This window comes from Vombatus ursinus, unplaced genomic scaffold, assembly GCF_900497805.2.
Source record: "Vombatus ursinus unplaced genomic scaffold, bare-nosed wombat genome assembly UNPS02014789.1, whole genome shotgun sequence".
Classification (NCBI taxonomy): domain Eukaryota; kingdom Metazoa; phylum Chordata; class Mammalia; order Diprotodontia; family Vombatidae; genus Vombatus; species Vombatus ursinus.
The window spans coordinates 13564114-13588640 of NW_020954567.1; the positions used below are offsets into that span (position 1 = coordinate 13564114).

General features: G+C 38.9%; 1 protein-coding gene across 1 annotated transcript in view; it reads left to right on the forward strand.

The window, feature by feature from the left end:
• Positions 1 to 24527, forward strand: part of RABGAP1L (RAB GTPase activating protein 1 like) — a 648400-nt gene that overhangs the window by 495620 nt on the left and 128253 nt on the right. Inside the window, exon 19 of the mRNA XM_027868366.1 lies at positions 12168 to 12296. Within this exon, the coding sequence (XP_027724167.1) occupies positions 12168 to 12296 (129 nt within the window). The remainder of the gene's footprint in view (positions 1 to 12167; positions 12297 to 24527) is intronic.

Genomic DNA, 24527 nt, shown 5'->3' on the forward strand with positions numbered 1-24527 from the left:
TTTCATGTGACTGTTACTAGCTTTGATTTCTTCTTCTGAAAACTGCCTGCTCATATTCTTTGAATGTTTATCATTTGAGAAAATGAAGAATTTTCTAACAATAAAAGTCTTTTCAAAATGGAATGAGCTGTCTTGAGAGACAGTGATTACTCTCTCATTGGAAGTCTTCAAGCAGGATCTTCAAGATCCTTCCTCCTTCCCTTCCTCCCTCCCTCCTTCATCCTTCCTTCCTTCCTGCCTTCCTTCCTTCCTTCCTGTTAGCAAGCAAACTCCTGAAATGTTGGATGGACCCCCTATGGCAAACATATGTGAGGACATGTAAAAGATTTGTACAAAATTGATAGTTATCAATATGTTGCATTAATGGAGTGAATATTCCATTTAATATTTGGATATAGTATACATACATATATATTTGTGTATGCGTGTACATATACACATATGTATAATATATGTAATAATAATAATATTGTTGTTCAGTTGTTCATTTCTGTTCTTCATGACCGCATGGAACCATAGCACACTAATACTGTCCATGGGGTTTTCTTGGTGAAGATACTGGAGTGATTTGCCATTTTCTTCTGCAGTTATAATAATGGTAATATGATAATATACTAGAGTAATAGTAATACATAGCAATAATATTACATATCACATATGTGCATATACATATATTACACATATATGTATGTATGTATTGCTTCCCATTATCTTATTTGTGTGAAAAGGAGACAGATTCTATCTCTAATAACTTAGATATTTCTCTATCCAAAGCCTTTTTTCAAAAACTAAACAGTAAGGAGAAGATAATAAGCATTTATTATTTCGGTATTAATCAACTATGTGCCAAGTACCTTTTTAAAAAACTTTACAAATATCTCAGTTGATCTTCATAACAGCCATGCAAGGTAGATGCTGTTATTACCCCCATTTTACATTTGGGGAAACTGAGGCAAACAGAGGTTACATGACTTTCCTAGCTTGTAAGTATCTGAGGCCAAATTGGAACTTGGGTTCTCCTCATTCCAGGCCAAGCACTTTATCCAGTTGCTTCTGGTCAAACAGATGATAAGCATCGTCATCTTAGAGCTTTTGAGTTTAAATGGATGCTGGAAGTCATCTATGCTTGTAGTCTCAAACCCTCATTTTACATATGAGTGAACTGAGAACCAGAGAAATTAAGTGACTTGCCTCCACTTTGCTGCTCTAGAATGATAAATCACAGGACTAGTAGTGTTCATCCTCCTTCCATATCTTTGATTCCTAGTTACAAGGATAGGCATAGATACATTAGCATCTAAATTAATGGCAGTAGGAGGGAGCCCACAGGGAAAGAAGGCACTGAGTTATTTTTCCCTCACTAATGAAAACAGTGGTGGCCCATGAAAACAGAAATAGATCTTGCCCTGGAAATGGAGAGTTGTGTTGTGCTATCATCACTTGCCATCATCCAGCTTCTTCTTGAAGACCTCTGGTGGGAGATGAACCAGCACTCGTGGTCAGTATACAGTAATTGGAGAGTAGCACAGCCCCCCCCCCCCCCAAAAAGGCATTGGCTTTTGAAACAGAAAATCCTAGTTCAGATCTAGCTCAGGTTACTTACTAGCTGTGTGACCTTGGAGAAGTCACTTTCATCATTTTATCATTTTTATGTCATGAACTCTTTTGGTAGTCTGGTAAAACCCTTCCAGGAATAACATTTTTAAATCATAAACTAAAATATATAGAATTACAAAGGAAACCCAGCTATATCAAAATTATGTTAGTAAAATATTAAACTCATTCACAGGCCCCCTGTAATCTATCGATGGGCACCTCATGAATCTGTGGACCCCAGGTTAAGAGCCTATGTATTGGATAATTTTTTTTTAGTTCTAAACCTATGATCCTATGCTATTGCTGCCAGTTTTCCCCATAAAACTAGGTAATGTGGCATAGTAGGAAGAGTCCTGGATGTGAAATCAGAGGAACTGAATTTGAATCTCAACAGCTACTCATTGGTTGTTTGATCTTGAATTAGTCCTTTAATCTCCACATGCTTCATTTGCCCCACCCATGAAATGACGGAATTGGACTATAAGGTGATGTTTAAGGACCTTTTAAGTTCTAAATCCTACTGTCCTGTTGAATAGTTTCTTTGTTTGTTTTTTGTTTGTACAAATTATCGTGAGGAAGTATAGGCTAGATAACAATATATAAACATTTTATCAAAAATATTTTGTTATCCTGAAAAAAAAGTCAAAATATTTGATTTTCTAGTTTTTCATGGAAAAAAGAGGAAAATATTTGTTATAACAGTTTTTGGTAGTTTTTCATTTTGGGGGGGGGGCTATTGTAGCTCTTTGCAATATCGCACCAGTGGCTACCTGCCCACTTTCTTCATCTTAGAGCTCTGGATCTTAATTTTGTAATGGAGGAGACTGAGACTCAGAAGGTAAAATACCTTGTTCCAAGTTCCATTGTCCTATGTCACATCTCATATAGAGAATACGCTGAAGTATACCTGATACATCTTATTGGAGCATGTGACCCAAACTGATCCTTGGTCATTTCTGATCAGTTACCAAGAGTTGATCCATTCCTTGATGTCCAACTTAACCTATGCTTGGTTTGTTTGCAAGGAAAATAATATAAATAATCTAAAATAAACCCAAGAACACTTGGATGGTCTGCAGTTCCCAGGCTGCAGATGATAATACTATTGAGACGATGCCCATTTAATACTATTCTCATACACAAATTAATTTACCCAATGAATATGAAAATAATGTTTTAGGTGAAAAATTTTAGCTTTTTTAATTGAAGGTCTCCAATCTAAGAGAGTCCATATTAATCTGAGAAGCTCAACTTTAATATTTTCCAAGTGTTTGCCTTTCCAATAACAGCCTTGTCATATCAAAGATGTTTGCCTTTTGGTAATTCTGTGTTTTCATCAAATCACTTGTGTACTTGTGACCAATCTTTCCAACATTCTGAAAGGCTTGGGAACATCCTGGCACTGTGAAATATCATTAGTGTTGCACAAACAGTTCAGACACAGGGTGTGTCATCGCTGCTTCTTCTTTGAGGCTTAGTCCTTGGTCTTCCGTCTGTGCTCTATCATGTGCCCTTGCACCACCCCTCTGGTTTGTTCAGTGATCCAGCAGGGACTAGAGCATCTTGCTCTAAATGCCCAGTATAATCTTCCACTTTTATTCTTGTTATTAGAAAGCAAGAGGGAATAAAGGTCAGGGTTTTCGCTGGCAGGCTGTCTGATTTTTTCACTCAGCAATCACATGTTAAGAGGAGCTAGTTCATCTGTCTGCGGGCTTAGGCTTCAACAGCATAAGCTGTCAGACTAACATTGATTGAAGGTGGACCGGGAGGGGGAAGCGCATCTGTCCAATGGCTGGCTCGCCATTGGCTTCTTATTACAGCATTCTCCCCTGAGACACACCCTGCATGCTCATTCACCTACCTCCTCCTCCTCCTCCTCCTCCTCCTCCTCCTCCTCCTCTTCTTCCCTCCCCTCCTTTTCCTACCCCTTCATTACTGATTCACAGCAAGAGGCAGCAGCAGCAGCAGCCCTTCTTGTCACGAATCAAGGATTGCAATGAGCTCATCCTTTTCTCCTTGCAGCCTCACAACTGCCTTAGCTTTCTGGCTCCTGCTGCTGCTGTCTGCTCACTTATATACAAACACACACATGCATGCACACTCACACCCTAGGCCCTGCTAGGTGGCTTTGCTTGTGCATTCACTCTTGGCTCTTTTCATAGCTTCACCGACTCGCACTGTTTTCTATTTAGATCAACGTTTGCTTTTTGTTTTGCTTTGCCAATCTACGTCGGTGCTTCTGAACAGTGGATGGTTGGCTTTTAGGGTGGCTAGAGTCAAAATGCTCTTCTCGAGACGTTAGCTGGCAATTCCCAACACACTCAGGCGTGTACAGCATCCTCTAGGGGAGACCTTAGATTGTCTCCCCTCCTCCTGTAGTTCTTCAGATTGTGGATAGAGAGACCAAGTCTTCTCATTCTGGATACTTACCTCTTACTGCTCATGGAAGAAGGGGTGCCCTGCCCAGCCCCAGCTGCTAAGCTCACACCTCCTGTCAAAAAGTCCCAGGACATGCACGACGAGAGAAGCAAGCTGGTGAATGAGTACGCATGCAGAGTGCTGGAGCTTCTGGGGATGGGCCATCGCCTGTTTGTGCCTCGGCTTCTGGCGGTGAGACCACTTTTTATTGAACTTCGTTTTTAGGAAATCTGTCACCTTTTTTGCCTAGGAGAATCCCCTGCAGCCCTGGACGAGGCTTGTGGTTTCTTCTGTTTTCTTCTTTTTACCCACCCTACCTTGAAGGAGTTGCTGAATGGCCCTCATCCTTCTGGCCAAGGACTGCCAAGGGGCCCCATTCCTGAACCTGGTCCATGCCACTCCTTAATTGGCAGGAGGGGATCATAGCTCAGGAGGGCTGTATCCCAAAGGCTATTTGCTTAGAGCATGGAATCCTCTTCCTGGGTTTAACTCCATGTTAGCAAGCGTATTTCTGTGGTTTGCTACATTAGATGATAAAGCAGAATGCACCCATGCTTGATATGAGTTCTGTTATTCATGTATCTAAAAGCTGAATTTAAAAACCAACATTATAACTAGTCATCTGAACCAGTAACATCATAGGTTGTTTCCATTTAACTATTCTATTTAGTTGCTAACTTGGATTTTTGTGGGGGAGGGGGGAATGCCTAAAAATACCTGGTCAGGAAATAGTTAAAGATGCTTTTATCTACTGGGACAAGTGAACTGAGGATCTTTGAAATGGTCTGAAGCTGATATTTCACAAATGGTACTGAGAAGTCTGACTTGCTTATCACTCATATTGCCAGATAAGAGGGGGGAAAAACATATCTTCCTTCTTCCCCACAAAGAGTTAAATTTAAGTAGTAGCGATCGGTGATGCAGGATTATTACCCATTTCCCTTCAGTGGTTTGGTAACTACACCTTGCCACTGTTCTGTCATGTGTATGGTAGTTCTACACCGTTATTTGGTAATTGGACCAGAATAATTGAGTCTGCCTATTTTGCATGATGCAGCTCAATAGCATTCCAGATTGTTAGACTTCTGTTATTTTGGAACCCTTTCACTGCTAGAGTTATTTTACTGAATTTCACCCATTTCTCACTGCCCCCCCCCCCACAGTATTTTGCTTTTGATTTTCTTCTGTCCTTCCATCCTCTTCCTTGCTCTCCAGCTCTGTAGGTGGATGACTAACAAATATGTGATTATATTTATTGAAAGGTCTGTGGACCAGAATCCTGTACCTTGTATGTCTTGAGATGGAGACACTTGGTTTGATTGTCAAATTATGGACAATTTGAATTTGTCTTTAATTCAGCAAGCATTTGAAAAACCCCTTATATATATGCAAGGAAGGCTCTGTGCTACATTTTACTGTGTTGGAGATTTTGCAAGAATTTTATCCAAGATGTATAATTCCATTTTCATTTATGCAATAAATAAAAAGAATCCAGTATATGTAGTTTTCTGCCCAGTTCATATTCCCATTGGTCAGTTAAATTTCTGTTTTCATGAACCTTAATTTTATAATTAAATAGGAGATACAAATTCATTGTTTTATTAGAAAAAAATTTTTTTAAGAAGCATCAGGAACAAACACCTTTGACACTTGAGAGTCTAAAGTTATGAAAACCAGCAAATTCTTGTCATTCCATGGTGGGGAAGGGAGTATTAGTATTTTGGGTCTTGTTATATGTAACCATATTTTCAAAAAGTATTTAAACTCTGTGACCCAATGGTGTTTGATGGTATCTCTCCAGGAAATAGAAGGTCCTCCTCACTGCTTTCTGTATTTTAAGATATTGTAAAGTAATAACTTGATAGCCTAAGCTTTTCTCATGTTGATATCTGCCTTCGGGATAAAAACTTTCTTTAGTTAGCATCAACCAGGAGTAAGTTTTTACAGAGCATAGTTTGGGTTTCACTCTGTATTTTCTGAAGGAGGCCCATTCACCTCACATTTTTCAGCTGCACAGAGTTTGTCATTGCCAATTTGGGATATTGTGGGTGTAACATGCATTTGGTCATTTGAGGTTTTGATACCAGCACCCTGGGGAATAACTACTTGCTGCCATCACTACATATGAAAAGCTTATGGAAAAGCATCTCTAGAGCCATATGAGTTTCTTCCACATGGTTGCACTTGAGGAAGATCAGTGGGAGAACCATGTTACTTTACATATTGAGAATCACATATTTAGTCACATGACTTTTGGGTAGGTGAATGCTGTTCCTCTGAGTTGCTGTTCTCTATCACCAGTGCCAGTAGGAAGTTCGGTTGCTCAGCCTTGTCTTATTGAACTGGCTAATCATGTGGGATCAATGGCTAATCCCTATAGGAAAGACCTGTGAGGAATCTTGCCACATACAGCATTGTGGTCTCTCTGCCATCAGCCAAGAGGGCATGTACGCAAGTTTTTAGAAATTTACAATAACTCTTTACATTTTCAATCATATTTTGAACACGAATGGGGAGGAATTAAACCACTCTGGAAAAAACCTGGTTAATTACTTAAAGGAACCTATTCACTTTTGGAGAATTATAAAGGCAAGCTTAAATTGTTAAAAAGCAGCATTGAATGGTGGGGATTTATTAATGAATTGATACTATGAATTTGTAACTTTAAACCTTGTTCATTGTTTAGCATTGAAAGTATCCTATCATAAATACACTAAATTCTTGTGTGTGGCTAAAAGAGATACCCATGGAAAGATTCACTTTCTTTTTAGATATAGACCTTAAATTCAATGTGTTATTTTTTAGAAGTGGGCTAAATGATGGCTTTTGGAAACCACTTATAAAGAAGTTAACATTAGATATTCCTCTTCATAAGGGAAAGTTCTGATGGGCAGACTCACCAAATTATATATTGCTGCCAAGTAATAAAAAAATAGCAAAAACAACAACAACAACAACAACAACAAAAACCCAACCTCCAGACCCAAAATTCTGTCACCTCTACTATGGTCTAAGCAATTCCCCAGATGCTCATTGGGTTTGGGAATAGCTCTGTTCAAAAGAAAGACTAGAAGTGTCCAAGACTGAAGGTTACAGTATCTTGAGTTAATTTGTAAATCAGTTTTTTTTGCAAAAATTCATTTTAAATGCATTAGGTTGGGGGGAGGGGATATTAGATGGAGTGACTCATTACTTAAAGTAATCCAGTGATAAAGCCTGTTGTGAAACACTATTTTTGCAGAGTGAATAATGACCTCTTATCTCTCTGGTAAATATAGATTTTCATACATTGTATTAGCATAAAATGGAGTATACCCCCATATGTCTGTGTGTTCTCATTTTAGTTGATGGTCTACAAATGAACCATGAGGAAATTAACGCTCTTCTTGCCTTTTTTTATTCCTTTTGAATATTTTCTACTTCTCTTTATAACATATCACAGTGAGGCAGAGGCATGCTATCTTGTCTACATTAAGGACTTGTCTTAGACTAGTCTATTCATCCAGTCACAGGCCTGGCACATAGTAGGTGTGGAATAATAAAAATGCTTATTAATTGTTTGATTTTATGTATAATTTATATTTAAATGTAAGGAAGGGTAGTATTTGAGACTATCATTGTTAATTACTTTCTCATATCACCATTTGATACCAGATTAGTGAAAGTTTCTAATTATCTACAAGAGCAAATACAGCCCTGATACTATAAGAAGAGTAAATAAAATATCTCTCAATTACTTTGACTTTCCTGTTTTTTTCTTTTGAATTTTTTCGAGGGTATGGGAAGAGAAAGAAGGGTGTTAGCATCTTCTGTCTATAGTTTTAAGGTATGTCCAGTCTAGTGCTTTATTCCAAAATTATAATAGGCTTTTTCTGGGGGTTGAAGCAAACTACTTTGTTCTTTTCCTTACAATAACTCCCTTAGCTCTGGTTAACATTATCTTTCATTACCATTCTTCAGCAAATAAAAATATTTTGGAAAATGGAAAAATGTGTGGGCAACCACTTTTTTTTTTCACTTCAGAGTACAAATACATAGAATGAAAATGTTCCCTGGGTGCTCTCCTGAGGGAACTGAAGACAAACCTTAAACAAGTATTTTGCATTTGAAGAACATCCTGTTTAGTTTTAATCAATTTCCCTTCCTATGATGACAATAAGTAGAAAGCAGTAATACGAAAATCAACACAACCTGTTTGAGCTCACTCATTTGGTTGCTGAAATATCAGTCTTTATGTTTTGAGAGATATATTTTAAAGCTCAGAAGTTATCACCAGAGTGAATCAAGTGTGTAAGTCTCTATTCATTGATAAGGTTGAGTATTAATTCTCACATTATCGTAAAATTCATTTTTTGCTCTTAAGAATGACACCTGTTGCCACAGTTGCTACATTACTAATTATTATGCAAATGCCACCATCTCCAGGGGTCCTTTCTAATTCTGCCTAGCCTTCCTTTCTAAGGTTGCTTTTCATCCACTCTATCTCAGATGTATACCCCTTTAGGCAGCTCAGTAGCACAATGGATAGAGTATCAGACCTGGAGTCAGCAAGACCTGAGTTCAGATTCTATCTCAGACACATAATGAGCCATGTGACCCTGGGAAACTCAATCAACCTCTCAGCTTAGGTTTCCTCATCTGTAAGAGGAAGATAGAAGCAATCTATTTGGGAGGATTGTTACAAGGATTAAATGAGATACTGTATGTAAAGCACTTTGTAAACTTTAACGTGCTACATAAATGCTATCATTATAATCATCATCATCATCATCATTTATATTCTCTTCTCCATTCTAATGTAAACTCCTTGAGATCAGGGACTTTTTTTTTTGCTTTTTTTGCATCCCTAGTGCCTGGCACATGGTACTTAATAAATGCTTATTGATTGATTAGATTAGAGAGCTGTTATTGTTTTGAGAGATATTTTTCTGAGTCTTAGCTTAACAGGTGAAATGAGTTCCAAATGATTTCCTTGTACTTCTTTTTAACACTCTAGTTGTACTTGGATGGATCTATGATGTCATTGGTGTGGTTACTTTCTGTACTAGTGAAGATTGGAATCCCTCCATACCTTAGCAGTCTATGTGATTCTTATTCATAGCTTTGTATAAATCCTCCCTAGACAAACTGTAAAACATTCTCTAGGCTGTACCTTAGTTCCTTCAATGTTTTCAGGACTACCATTGTAGCTGCCAGCTGGTCATCTGATTTTTTTCATATTCTCACTGAATTACTGGTCTACCTCCTTTTCCTTTAAGATCTAGAAAACACTGTGACTTAGCTTACTACTCTGCTCTAGAGTTTATAGTCCCTTATTCAGACTGACATTTATTTGATGCCACTTTATTAAATATTTGGTAATATACCTAAACCAATAGAGAGTAGCTTATTAAAGTATTACTTCTATGAAGGATAGGAGGCACCTCAGATACAGACCAGGTTGGAACATGGAAAGTTAACCCCTTAAGATTTGTTTTCAGTTAATCACAGTACACAGTGACAATACAACACGAGAAAGAGAGAGACAGAGACAGAGACAGAGAGATAGAATGGACAAGTGTTTATTAATGCTTACTATGTGCCAGGTACTGTGTTAAGTACCGAAGATACAAATAATATATAGCTAAGTCAGCTAGGTAGTTCAGTGGATAGAGTGGCAAGCTTGAATTCAGAACAGTTCAGATTTAGGCTCTGACATTTTCCTGGACAAGTCACTTAACCTCTATTTGCCTCAGTCTCTTCATCTGTAGAATGAAGATAATAATACACCTACTTCTAAGGCTTATTGTGAAGATCAAATGAGAGAAGTGTGAAATGCTTAGCGTATTGCCTGTGCTATATAGATGTTAGTTATTATCATCATCATCATCATCTTTGAATAAAAGCAAACAAGACAATTCTTGCCCTCAAGGAGCTTACATTTTAACTGGGAAAAATCAACAAACACATAAAAGAGTGGTGCAAAATGGGGCAGGGAACTTTCTGTACAGAAGCATGGTGTAGTAGCCATGTTGCAGGGATGGCCAGGAAGTGTCTTGGAGGGCTTGGGTCCTGGCTAGAGAAGGCAAAGGCTCACCCATCGGAGTCAGGAATTCAGACGTGGAGCCCACGGTTTCATGATGGGAAGAAGATGAGGATATGAGCCAGAGAGCAGATGACACGATATGGAGATAGAAAACAAAAATTAAAAAGAAACAGCACAAGGAAGAACCTAAAAAGCAGGTCTCTAAGCCTTTCTTTTCTCCTAGTTTCTTTCTTCTATTTTCTTCAATTTCCTCATCTGTAAAGTGGGGATAATAATAGCACCTACCTCCCAGGGTTGGTGTGAAGATCATATGAAATAATAATTGGACAAACAGCAATCCAACTGGAGGTAGAGGAGGAATGTCCATCAGCAGATGAGCTCTGAGATAGTAGGAAAAGGGCTATTTATTTAGAGCCTAATGTCTTTCATTCCTTTTATTTATTTTTTTTTCTTTTTTGGAGAGGTGGGGTGGAAAGGCAATCAGATTTAAGTAACTTGCCCAGGGTCATCCAGTTAGTAAGTGTCTGAGGCCAGATTTGAACTCAGATCCTCCTGACTCCAGGGCCAGTGCTCTATCTATTGTACCACCTAACTGCCCCATTCCTTATATTTGCCTGAAGAACAAATCTCTGTGGGCCTACTGGACTACAGAATGTGTAGTGTATGGGAGTGGAGTGTGGATGTCCCAGGTAACTTTCAAGATATCTCAGAGGCTGATATTTTAGTTAGAGAGATATTCTGTGGTGTCCAAGTTCAATCAATCTGATATACATCCAGTGATTACCCCAGCAATCCAAATGAAATATGTTGCAGAGGTGACACGCAAGACAGTACTAAAATTCTCCCAACCACCTCTGTGTCCTGCCACAAGTAAGTTGCTGCAGAGAATGATACAAGATCAAATAGCGGTTTAAGCTTAATTTTCTATGACCACCACCATTATTAGCTCTGTTCTCTGATTACAGGAGTAGGGACTTGAGTTGGTTGCTTAGGAGATCTTGCCCAATATTAATAGCAATTGAATTTTTATTTGTTTCAGTTTAATGTTACTGTAAATTGAAATGGAGGTTGGGGAGGGTCACGAATCCAGAGGACTTCACCACAGGAAGAGTAGTAGGAGCAGGGCTGCTGGACACCAGTCTTGCCCTGCCGAAAGCAGGAACCTGTTGGCCTTTTTTTTTTTTTTAATATTCTCTCAAACAGGTTAGCAAATTTTACATGTGTTTATAATGGAATTTGAATGACACAAAATTTTAACATAACATGTAGTCTTATGTCTTTAACATAACATGTAGTTCCCAGTCTCCATGGTTTTGATTTTTTTTTATTTCTTTACTCATTCTTTCTCTTTATTAAGTTAGTCATTGACTACTTTGAAGACCGTTTTATTTTGACTTTATATATCTTCCTTCTGAACCTTAATTTATATTCGCACCATTTGAAATGAAAAGTATTTATGTGTTGTCTTGAAGAAACATTTTCAATATTGAAACATATAAGCATGTTTTTTCTCTAGATGTAAATTTTCTGTAATTAACTTAGCAGTAAGGTTTACTTCCACATTGGTTTACTTCCACAGTCATTTTCCTAGTGTTCTCAGTGAAGATTACAAGGTATTGGGTAGCTTTCTGAATCTCCTCAACCTGTGTTTTGCCAATTTTTTAATTTTTTAATTTGTTAAACTTCTTATGAAGGCCTTCCTGAAGGCCTGGGATCACCCTGGTTGTGTCATCCCACATCTTCAAAAAAACATCCTGAAAAGAAAAACAAAAGCCCAGAATTACAGATTAGCCTTAAAATACCAAAGTCCTCTTCCCAAGGCTTTTTCATTACTCAGAGCCTGTGTCTGGGTAAGCTTTTGGAGGATGAACTTTCCAAACTTTCATCTGTTATAGGACAAGCATGTTAATTTGTTAGAACCTTCTCATATCGCTTCTTTGAATGGGATTTCTGGGTTTGTACAGTCAATTTTAGCTTATGGCAGAGAAGATAGGTGTATTTTCCCACATAAAGAATGGGTTTAGAAACTTTGCAACATTGACTGTTCAGGAAAAGATACCATCTTTATAATTGTTATCATGAATATAGACAAAATAAAATCATGATTTCCTTTGTAATTATCTTACAGACATCCAAGGAAGACCTTCTGCAGGCTGACTTCGAAGGTGCTTTAAAGTTTTTCAGAGTCCAGCTTCCAAAGAGGTACAGGGCAGAAGAAAATGCCCGGAGGTTGATGGAACAAGCATGTAACATTAAGGTAAGATGCCTCAGTTTCATTTCCTGACCTTCACAGTTCGTATCTATTTACTGAATAAAGGTGGAAGTGGAAAAATGGTAAGAGAATATGAAAAGAGATATTATGTTGTTCCTTTGTGAGTTGCTGGATTTTGACTAGATTGATGAAGAAAAACATGTTACATTTTGCCTTGGTTTTCTGATGGTTTGCTTTATCATAGTAGGATATACTTTTTTTTTTTAGAGTGAAGTATATCTATATATCTATATATAGATATATAGATATACTTCACTCTAAAAAAAGTATATATATAAATATATATAAAAAGTATATATATATATAAAGTATATATATATATATATCTCATAAAAACACTTAGGTTTGTAAAGAGATTTCTCTCAGGTTGGTAGCTATGTGGTAGCTTTTTGTGATGGATGGCAGGTCCAGCTAGTTACAACAGGAAATCAAAGACTTGCCCAATCGGTTAGGGCCTTAGGGCCTTGAGTGGGCTGCTGTGATGGTGGTTTCCATAGCAAGCACACTTGATATTTCGCTTTCACCATCTGGCTTAACGGTGTTCAGGGCAACAAAGAAGAGCATGCCTATGCAGTTCTTCACACTCTGTGAAGATCTAAAAAGGTTTGAACACCTAATCATCCAATCTCTGCCTCCATCCATCCCATGTGCATTGAAATTATTGCAAGCACATTGATCGGGGAAATCTGATTACATTTAAAAACATACACACACACTAATATTTTAAACCTGGCCTAGAATGGGTTTCATATATTTATTTATCTAGGTATCTGGAGTATTAAGTGACAATGAGGATGAGAATGAATTCCTCTAGACAGTGATGTTCATGCCTTGAACTTTAAAATAATGGGACATCAAGTTCTCACCATGCCATATCCCTCTGCCTCCACATAAGATGTGCCTGAACTGTCACTAGACAGAGTTCTCCATTTACCTGTTAGACGTTCCATGAGATGTTTTTAATAGTGGATCATACAATGTTAGTCCTTAAAGGGACCTTGGAGAGTATCTGACTCATTTTCCCACCCAACTTTACACAGACTTGATAAGGTTTGACATCGTATGTAAACATGCATACGTGAACACATACACTCCTAGGGTGTGTGTATGTGTATATGTATGTAAACATATGCACATTGATGGATGGATGAATGGATGGATGGATGTATTCACACACATAAAGGATGTCCCAGAAATCTTAGAAAGTCAGGACTGTAGGACTTTTGGATCTCTCTGTATATGTGCAGTGGTGTCTCACATGAACCATAATATTTTGATTGCTGTTTTTTCTTGTCAGTTACTTAACTTACTCTCAAAATAAAGAAATGTCCTTTGTTTCTAACAATTAATTTATTGCCCATTTCAGTTGACCACTTTTTACTTTTAAGTCTTTGGTAATACTGATATCGTCATCATCTTAGCCTGTGAACTTCTAGTTCAGATCATCCCATCAATTGTCTAAAGGCTAGCAGTCTTCCTGGAGGTCTTTTGACCTTCTCTGGGTACCACTGCAGCACCTGTGTTGTCTGTCACTTATCTACTCATTCATTCTACAGACCAGACTCACTTCCCTTTTTTGATTATACATTTTCTAGGTAACATCTTCTATACTACATTTTGCACACAAATTATCATTAGCAAAATACTTCAACCTGTGTACACCTACCTTATGCCTCTCAGTTGCTTTTTGGGTCATCTGTAGTTTCAGTTCTGTGGGAATAATCAAGGATATCCTGTGGGACAAATTAAAGCATTTATCTCAAAAGTGAAACGGTGGGAAAATAAAGGGCTACTGGTAAGAATTTTTAAAAGGCATATTTTCAAAGAAAATTTTCCTCCAAGCGATAGAGGATTAAAAAGACTAAAAAAACCAGAAAGATGTATCCAAGATTGCCAGAACTGCAGGGGACTGCTTTTTCACAGTAGAACGGATGAGTCTTTATAGGGAGCACAGGTAGCCAGTGATGCCAAGTGAGGAAAATAGAATTCACAAGAAGCAGAAAAAGTTAATGTTTTTGAGCACACCTAAAATATGGTTTGAAAAGAGAATGCCCAAGGTAGAAGTGTTATATGAAGGCTGGGTAATTCATTAAATTATAACCAATCATAAATATGATTTTTATGGTTATACTTTTCCCTAAGATATTTGGAGTATTTCCCACAGGTTATATCTTCTTTTTACATGTAATATTCACAAAAAAATTGATCAGACGGGGAAATTTAGGGAGGGAAAATGTGAGGGGCATACCCTCCCCAGGGACTGAGTGGAGCCTCCTCACATTTTCTGTTATTATGTGAGGTCTGGCTCCTGCAACGTGAAGAAGACATCAAAGGCAGAAGCGCTGCAGTTAATAATGAAACATGTATGTAGGTAAGGATGAGAGTCAGAAATCACCCATACAGTGCTATATGCCAGTTATTTCAAAGAGATGATGATTGCTTTATAAGAAAGGGATTTACTTCTCAATGAGGGTGAGTGGGGAGGGAGGAAGGGAGAGAATTTGGAACCCAAAGTTTTAAAAACAAATGTTAAAAATTGTTTTTATATGCAACTGAGAAATAAGATGTACAGGCAGTGGGGTATAGAAATCTATCCTGCCCTACAGGAAAATAGAAGGGGATAAGAGAAGGTAGGAGGAGGTAATAGAAGGGAGGGCAAATTGGGGGAAGGGGTATTTAGAATGCGCCATCTTGGGGGAGGAAGGGGAGACATGGGGAAAAAATTTGGAACTCAAAATCTTATGGAAGTGAATGTTGAAAACTAAAAATAAATTAATTAACTAAAGGGGATTTAGAATAGACAGGCAGCCTGGTATAGTGGAAAGAACCATGGTCAGAGAGAATCAGAAGAACTGAGTTCTTGTCCTGGCTCTGATGTTGGTTAAGTTACATACTTTCTGCCAGTTTCAGTTTCCTCATCAGTAAAATAAGGATAGTCATAACTCCAGAACCTCTCTCTTAGTGTTTTTGTGAGAGTGAACTGGGTTCACATTGCAAAACTTAAAGGGATATAGAAACATCAACTATTATTATTAGAGGTGCAAAATAAAGATGATGTCATACTTACAAGTAGGCAAATATTTTGATTGCCAAACTCCTAAGATTAATTTCAGGATTTCCATAAAAGTGACCTTAGAGATCACCTGATTTGACTCTCTCATATTAGAAATTGTAAAACTACCACTCAGAGGCTTGCTCAAGTGACTTGCTCAAAAAGTTAGTTTTTTTATTAAAATGATTTCTTCTGTCATAACAAAAGTCAGAAGGAAGACTTGGGTTCAGATCTTGCCTCTAACATATACTGGTTTTGTAACCCTGTGCAAGTCACTAACCTCTCAGAACTCAAGGCAACTTCTTAAAAGTTGCAGAAAAGGTGTTGATTTAGAGTCAACACCAGGACTTTCCTCACCCAAGACTTTTCTGTATTAATAAAATTAATGTCCTTTGTCTTTCCTACTCATTGTCCATCTCTTAAAACTGTCCTAATAAAGAGGACAGGCTCAAACTTGTCAAGATTCCAAAGTTACTGTTTATAACAAAAGCCCTTATTTTTATAAGTGTCTGTGAATGCAAATAAGCCTATCTTTAATTGTTGATTAGCTCCATTGTCTCACTGTATGCATGTTTATTTTTATGCTGTTGAACTGTGCTTTTTCCCGTCTATTATAGGCTAGTTATGTGAATGACAGATTATTTTAATTTCTCTTTTAAATTTAATTGTAGTCCTTTATTTGAAGTTATGTGGAAATTTGAAAAGATGATTTAAAGGAAGAGTATTTAATAATTAGAAAGTATTGTCTCCAATATTTTAGATTCTTTTTTATGTTTAATGAAGTCCCACATAGGCATTCTCCAAAATAGAAATCTGAAATTTAAGGGGCAACCATTACAGAGGGTTGATTTCTCTTGGGTAGAGGCCACATCAGTGATAACAGCAATTAAAAGTTGATAAAATATACAGCTCAGCATAGTCTTTCAGTAACTTTTGCAACATAGCAACTTGTCAAATATTAAACCTAATATGTTTTCTTCTCCTGGTAAACTCATCTCTGAGCAAAATAAATTTTGAAAAATCTGTAATTAATGTATGAAAACAAAATATTTCCAACTAAAGATCTCATGCTTGAAAGATTGGTTAGTGATAACAGAAGGCATTTGTAAAGAGGCAGAGGAAAATTCTAATTTTATCAGGAATTTAGAAGGTGGAACATGTAACCAAGGAGGAAGGGAAGAAAAGTCATTGAATATTTGTAGCTGTGAAGAGGAGGCAACAGGCAACTTTTTGTGTTCCAAGGAATAAAGAATGTGGATCCACAGGTATGTCACCAGGAGGAAAAAATGCACAGTACAGGTCAGAGGAAGAAGAGGAACGGGGTGGGTTAGGGGTGGAATTGGGGCGTCTCTGATTCCCTTCAGAAGGCTAGCCATTTGTTGACCTGACATGAGCAGTAGAGATCTGCTGCCTTCCTGGAGTGTGCACATAAGGTATAATAGAGGGTTTCCCAAGGCTTGTCAGAACACAGACCAGTACTTACCCCTGGTGCTTTATGCAGGGACAAATGTGCAGGAACCCAGGAAGCATTGTTAGCAAGTTCTCGGCAAGAAATTGAAGATCTTACAGACACATGCATTGTTTTCATTACTGCTGCTGATTGAAAGATGGAGCTTTAGAAGAGATCCAGTTTAAGGAGTGAATAGCCAGTTTATGGGATCCTGGATCCAGAACTGAAAAGCGTCTCAGAGGCCATCTAACCCATCACCCAAGTTTTATAAATGAGGAAAGAGGTCAGGGAGGTTATAACTTGCTCAGGGTCACATGGGGAATAAACAACGGTGATGGGACTTGAACCTCGGCCCTCTGACTCCAGAGCCAATATTCTTTCCACTATACCACATAATATTGGGAAGAAGTTATATCTGAGAAGAGCGTCTGGATGTTTGCACCATAGCTTAACACATAGTAACAACAGACTCTTGACCAGGGTCAGGGTGAAGCTAAGGAGAGGTTATTAACATGTTGTTGCCTTATCACTTTGCCAAAAATCACTTTAGCCTGATGATGAAGAAGATAAAATGGTTGAAAGATAACCTTGAATTATCCAAGGAAAACTTTAAGATGGTGGAGGAGGTAGTGGGAATGGAGAGGGAGCAGGGTGGCAAAAGGCAGCATGGCCTGGTGCTGCGCTCCTCTCATTCTTATTCCTCGCCCTGCTCTGAAGACGGATTCGCAGGGAGCGTCTTACCAAGCCCTGTTGTTGCTGCCTAGTTTCTCTCATTGTCCACAGGACAGTTTATCCTCATCTGGACCAGTATTGATATTGCATTGATTATATTGTATATTTTATTATTATGTATTATGTCGTATTGATACAGGAGAATCCTATTTTGGAAACTCTCTCCATCAATTGAAATTGGGAACTTTTCTCTAATTATGGTCTTGGGGACTTTCTCAAGGCTCTGTAGTAAGGTTATTTGCCCATGATCATAGAACAAGTATTTGACCCACATCTTGTTGACTCCGAGGCCCTCCTTCCACTGTACCCCACTGTTTCTTACTTTACAATTACTAGATAAGAAGCCTTTCTGAGGATGGATCAGCATGGTTTGGTCTTGCCTCTACACAAATCATGTTTTTAGTAAAAATTATCTGGAAATGTAATAATTCCTCCTAACATGGCTCTTTGTGTCTATATTTGTAAACATGATGGTGTATTCATTTGTCAGTGACTTAATGGAGAACATTTTGACTAAAAGGCAATTTATTTTACTATTAATTTCTTTTTGCTAGTTGCCGTTTATTGCTGGTTATTGTTAATGTGTGAAAACAAGACTGTATTCTCCCAAACAAGCTTCCTTGGAATTAGCAGTGAGGTCACACAAAAGCTTTTGTTTGAGTCTATGGCTCTCAAATTGGTCCTTGCCTTTCAAAACTTAAAAGATCTGTTTTTGAGGAGCCACATGTTGTGTTATTTTCCCATAAATAAAAATTGTTGCTATTTAAGGTTGTAATTGCATTTGGGAGCCTTTATTTCTAAGGTTCATAATCTTTTAGAATGGAAATGTTTATGAAGTCATAGACTGGGAGAACATGGAGGTTCCACTGTTAGCCGGTTGCCAAAGTGAGCAAAGAGCAGATCTGTGGGTCCGAACTTATGGACATTTGTATTGCCTCCTTCTTCTAAGCCTCGGCCAGCATTCATTAATTCTCGAGACTTTTGGAGAACCGTGGCTTCTTTTTGAGCAGAGACACCAGAAATGTCTCCCTTTCCTAACGAGAAAAGTGAAAGCTCTGTTGTATAGATGAATAGGGCAGGCACTTGGCCTTTCCAGACTTCATCAGCTCTGTGCAGTTATTCAGAAAACTGGGCACCAGGCATCTTCCCTGGGTGTGCACTTCAACTTTAATAGACTTTCCTAATCAACTCTGAATATGAGTATCTTCTACTGTCTTAGGGTGTCATTATACCTACTTCAGCCTTTTTAAGTTTATTCTATTAGGAATGTGGTAAATGGGTAGACTAGATATTGATTATTTTATTCCTGGCATATTTCTCATGTGAGAAAGTTTTTTTTTTTTTTAAACAAGGATCAACCTCATACTGAAGCTTATATTTAGCTTTCTTGTAACACCTTGGGCTTGCTTATGAACCATTTTCACTTGACCTCAAATGTCTCTTCTCAAATCCTTGTTGCTTGCTTTACTAGCCACCATATTCCTAGACTTATCCTAACTTGTCATGCTACCCCCCCAGTGAGGCTTGTCACCCTAGCCTCCTGGATTGTGATCCTTCAGTGTCACCCTGCCTTGGAAATTAATTTCTTACTCCTAGACCTAATCTCCTTATCTGGAGCTAGGGATGCCTTTGGGGATTGCTTTTTTCTACCATTCTCAGTTCTTACTGGTTCCGTCTGAAAGATCATATCCAGTTTGAAAAAGTGGTGCCCCACTCTATATGAACACAATCCACCATATAAAACTGAAGGAGATAAATTTGTATGAAAATTGATCCCACAATAGAATTCCCTTTATATTTGGGAGGGAAAAATATCAAAGCCACAGGTGCAAAGTGAAACCCTATTTAATTTAGATAGTTATCACTGCCTTTGGATTCATTCTGCTCTTGGACCATTTCAGCACATAACTAGTAAGTGTCATACCACACACACCCTCAGGTTTCCCAAACCTTAACATAAAAACAACAGAAAGTAATAACTGTTACTTACCCAGATTCTTTTTCAGTCAGTCAATTGACAAGCATTTCTTAAACATTTACTTTAGTATGTACTGAAGAGTATGTACTCTAGTATGTGCTAGGCACTAAAGTGAGCTCTGGGGCTACAGAGGAATACCCCTCCCAAAACAAAACTAGACCCTACTCTCCAACAGCATGCACTCTAACAATGGAGACAACATATAAATAACCAGGTCCATAAAAATATGTTCATATAGATGGGAGGTGATCTGAAAAAGGAAGCATCAGCTGGTGGCCTCCTTTGAGCTGAGTCTTGAAGAAAGCCATGGAAACCAAGAGGTGGTAGTGATGGGCTGGGGCCAAAGAATTCCAGAAATGGGGAATAGAGACTCGCAAGGTACGGAGATGGATGGGAGATGGAATGTCATGTTCTGGGAACTGCAAGTAGGCTTACTATAGCTAGCTCATAGAGTTCATTAATAGGAGGGGGAGTTAGATTTCAGAAATCTGGAAAAAGCAGAAGGGCAAAGGTCATAAAGAACTTTAGATGCATAATGGAGTTTTTATTTGATCCTAGATGCAATATAGAACCATTGGAATTCATTGAACAAAAAGAGTGACATGGTCAGAACTCTACTTTAAAAAAATCAACTTAGAGGCAGCTAGGTGGCACAGTGGAAAGAGCACCAGCCCTGAAGTCAGGAGAACCTGAGTTCAAATACGGCCTCAGACCAAACACTTGACACGTACTAGCTGTGTGACCCTGGGTAAGTCACTTAACCCCAGTTGCCTAAAAGTTTTTTTTGAAAAATTAAAAAAAAAATCAACTTGGCAGATTGGATATATGGAATTAGTAAGCCTGAGGTATCAAAGATGACACCAAGGTTTTGGTTTGAATGCCTGGGAGGATGGTGGTGCCCTCTACAGTAATAGGGAAATTCAGAAGGGTTGAATGGTTTCAGGAGGAAGATAATGATATCTGTTTTGGATATTTTGAGTTTGACATACCTATAGGATATCCAGTTTAAGATTTTCAAAAGGCAGTTGGTGATGCAGGTCTGTGACTCAGGAGAGAGGCTGGAGATGTATTTATCTGGGAATCGTCTGTGTAGAGATAATAACTGAACCAGTTAGAGCTGTGGGGTCACCAGTTTGACATAGTATGAAGGATAAAAAGAAAGGGAGCCCTCATGGAAGTAGAACACTTGGTGGTGGTGACAAAATCCAGGGTATGGTCATTTCTGTGTGTAGCTGAGGTAGAACATAGGAGTAGATCATAGGAATGGAATAGATTGAAACATTGGAAGCTCATGTATTTGAGGGAGTATCTATGTGTATGTTTAAGTATGGAGACAGGAATGGAGGAAGAAAGATGGTGAGTCAGCCACTGAACTCATTGGGGAAGGAAGGAAGGAGAGTGTCGTGGGAGTTGGTAGATAACAGCTGCCACGGTCTCCCTGGAGTGATGAATTTGAGTAGTGTGAACCCCGTGGAAGAGAGGCTGCTGAGTGATGATATTACAGGAAGAATCCGGAGGTGGCATGGGAAGCAGGGAATATTCCAGCTCTCCCCACAGCCCTGCAACCAGTGATTCCAGGGCTATGAGTAGCACTGCGGCGGTATTGGCAAGGGTAGATAGAGTGAGATAGAGTGTGCAAAGAGTGATCAGGAGTGAGCCAGGTCTTAGTGGGTGACAGAAGATAGAGAAAGTAAAATGTCAGAGTTGAAAGTAAGTTTGTCACCTATTGAACAGCCATTCCAGAGAGCCCAGGGGAAGGGGTAGGTAGGTCTAGAGTGGGAATTTGGAATGGGCAGTTCAGGAAGACAGGAATGAGGGTGCAGAAGTTGGGGAGGTGGAGCAAGGTTTGTACTTTTATGGCCCAGTGTTTAAAATTGCTGGAATGGGGAAAGAATAAGGGAGTGGGAGTATGCTAACCATTGAGGAATGAATCCAAAGAGAGTATCAGTGGCTAGAGAGAGATCCATCGAGGGAAGCAAGTAATTAGCCTATTAAAGGCCTTCTTTGGAGGTCCAGTTTGGTAACAAGTTGTATCTGGTGAGAACCAGGAGGCCCATCTCCCAGCAGGAAGGATCAGTCAAAGGTATGGCCTGGGAGAGTCTTGATAGGAGACAGGAACTAGCTGCTGAAGGTGGGTCAGTTCTGGGAAAAGCCTCCAGAGAGCTGGAAAACCCTCTGGAGCAAAAAGGCCAGAGGCGGATGATCTAGAATGATCAAATCTGACACAGAGTTCCCTGGGCAAAGACAGTGGTTGGCTTGGATCAAGGTTGATGCAGAAAGCATAGAAAGGCAAGAATATCCAGAAGGAGTAGGTAATCATTGGTGTCAAATACTGCAGAGACATCTAGAATGATCCAGACTAGAACAGGCTGTTGGATTGGGCAGTTAAGCAATCACTGGTAACTTTGGAGAGGCCAATTTCAATTTCAGTTTCAATTGAATGAATCGGTAGACGTGGTAGAGTATGCTGGTGGTCAGGGGACCGGGGGGTAGTTTGGGTTAAAATTGTATCTTGTTCTGGTCCCCCTGACCACCCCAGTTTATAAGTAGCCCGTATAAAGTAGCACTAGCAGGAAGTAAGATTGCAAAGGGGAACGTGGAAGTCACATACAGGCCAACCCAAAGCTCAAAGGAGCATAATTTGCAAACTGTATCACATATTAACCAAAAATCATATCCTGGTAATATGTGCTAAATCAGGGGAAGCCATCTAGGCCTTGCTGTTAGGGTCCTTTGGTCTTAGGATTGCTAAATGTCAGATAAGTTCCAGACGTCCACAGTAACACCAGTAGAACCCCAAATAATTTTGAGATGATGTGGATATGTTAATGAACTTACCCCACGATGGCGCAGATAAGAGTCTGTTCCCCTAAAACCCTATAAAAACAAGACCTCAAACTCCTGCTCACCCCTGCCCCGCCATCTTCCGTTTCAACAGGGTCCATGCTGCCAAGTGCTCACAACCCTAATCTATGGTAACATGAGCGGTGCTGTGTGCCTTTGCCTCTTCCCGTCCTCTTCCTCATGCTGCCTCCCTTCTCCATTCCATCTTACCGTGTACTGTCTGCCTCTGCATTCTTTTCACCCTTCGTCTCTGTACTCTTTGTATCTGTTTGCCCCCCACTCTCTGTGGTTATTAAAGTGTGATTGCAGCCTTACTTCCCACCGCCATGGTGGCCTTTTCTCGTAAACTCCCAAAGAGCCTAGTATGCCTGCCCATTTCATAATTTCATAAATTAATGAATGATCCATAATGCCAGAAGCCAGATTTCAGAGAGTTTAGAAGAAAATGTGAGAAAAGGATCTAATGGCACTGAGCATATATGACTTTTTCAAGTTTAGCCTGAAAGGGAAGGAGAGGTACAGGGTAGAATCAAGTGAGAGTTTATGAAGTAAGGAAGACTCATGGGCAAGTGTGCAGACAGCACAGGAGAAGCTGATAAACAGGGAAACTTCAACTTTCCCTTTCCTTTCTTTAAATGCCACTTTGCTGGAATGTCTTGTCATGCTTCCCCCACTTCCTTATCTCTACTCACTTCTTAGTTTCTTAGAACCTTGAGATGGACTAGGTCAGTGGTCTCCAAAGTAGATGTCCCTGGACCCTGAGGGCCTGATCACAAGGGACCATAGATTAGATGTAGAGGTAGAAGGAACTTTAGAGGCTATCCAGTCCAACCCCATCATCTTACAGATGAAGAAACTGAGGCACAAAGAGGTTTCTTCCCCCCACCAGGCAATTCTTTTTATTTAGTGTCCTTTACATGTGTACTTAATACTCTGTACTGTTCTTTAGTTTTAATAATATATGCTTGTAAAACTCAGAAAACTGTATCCATAATGATGGCATTTATAATGAATTATTTCATAAATTTGGCAAAAGAAACAAACAAACTTGACCACCAGTCATTCTTGCCCAGAGTCACATAGCTAATAAATGTGGCTAAATTTAAACGGAAGACTTCCTTTCTCCGAGGCCAGTGGGCTATTCATAGCAACCATTTGATCAACCAATTTACAAACATATTAACAGAAATAAACATATTAGAGTGCATGCTCAGTCTTGCTTTTGTAGTTGTTGGTGGTGGGGGTTTTGTTGTTTATTTTTTCTGATAATGATATATGATCAGAAGAGTTTGGAGATCCCCTTACTAGATGATTGATGAGATCCCTTCTCTTCTCGGTTTCTGATTCTGTGATCTTGCTTGTATTCCACCACCCCTCTCCCCAAGGTTTACCAGCGGCTACATCCAGTGGCTTTTTCTAGTTCCTAAATCTCCTTGACCTTCTCCTCTTCCACATCCATTCCTCTCATATTTTCTATGAAACTTCATTCTCCTGCTTCTTGCACCCTACAGAAGCTGATGGGACCTGCTTTGTTTTCTTAATTCATTTCTCTTTCCTCCTCCTAAATGGAATAATTTATTTCTGTTTTGAAGAAATATGTGGGCTAATAATGCTCTGGGTGAGGTCAGCCTCAGCAGTATCTGGCCAATGTAGAAGAGAGAGGATTTGGGGCTTTACAGTCTCTCCTGGGAGTGACCTCATAAAGCAAACTATAAGAGTATCCCTCGTGAGATGAATTGGATGGTAATCCAGGGAGAGGAAAAAAGCTCAGCCAAACTTGTTGATTTACATTCTGATTTCGAGGAGTTTAGTCCCATATCTCCTGAACCATCAGAGTAATTAAACACCAAAGCAAGTTATCAAGAGAAATTTCCGTCCCTGGAAAGCTTTAAGAATAGATGAGACATCATCTATCTTAGTTTATAGACTAATTTGCTCAGAGGCAAGGGGATTAATTATATGACCTGGAAGCTCTATCATTATGATTATATTATTGTATGATCATCCTTCTATCATTTAAATTTTTTTTAGCTTAGTAGAGTGTCCATTTTCCAAAGTGAAAATGGCTGTGATAAAATTAAAGTGAAATCTATCTCTGATACCACTTACTTGTTGATATTATTATACTAGATAGCATGGGAATGACATAAGAAGCAGGGA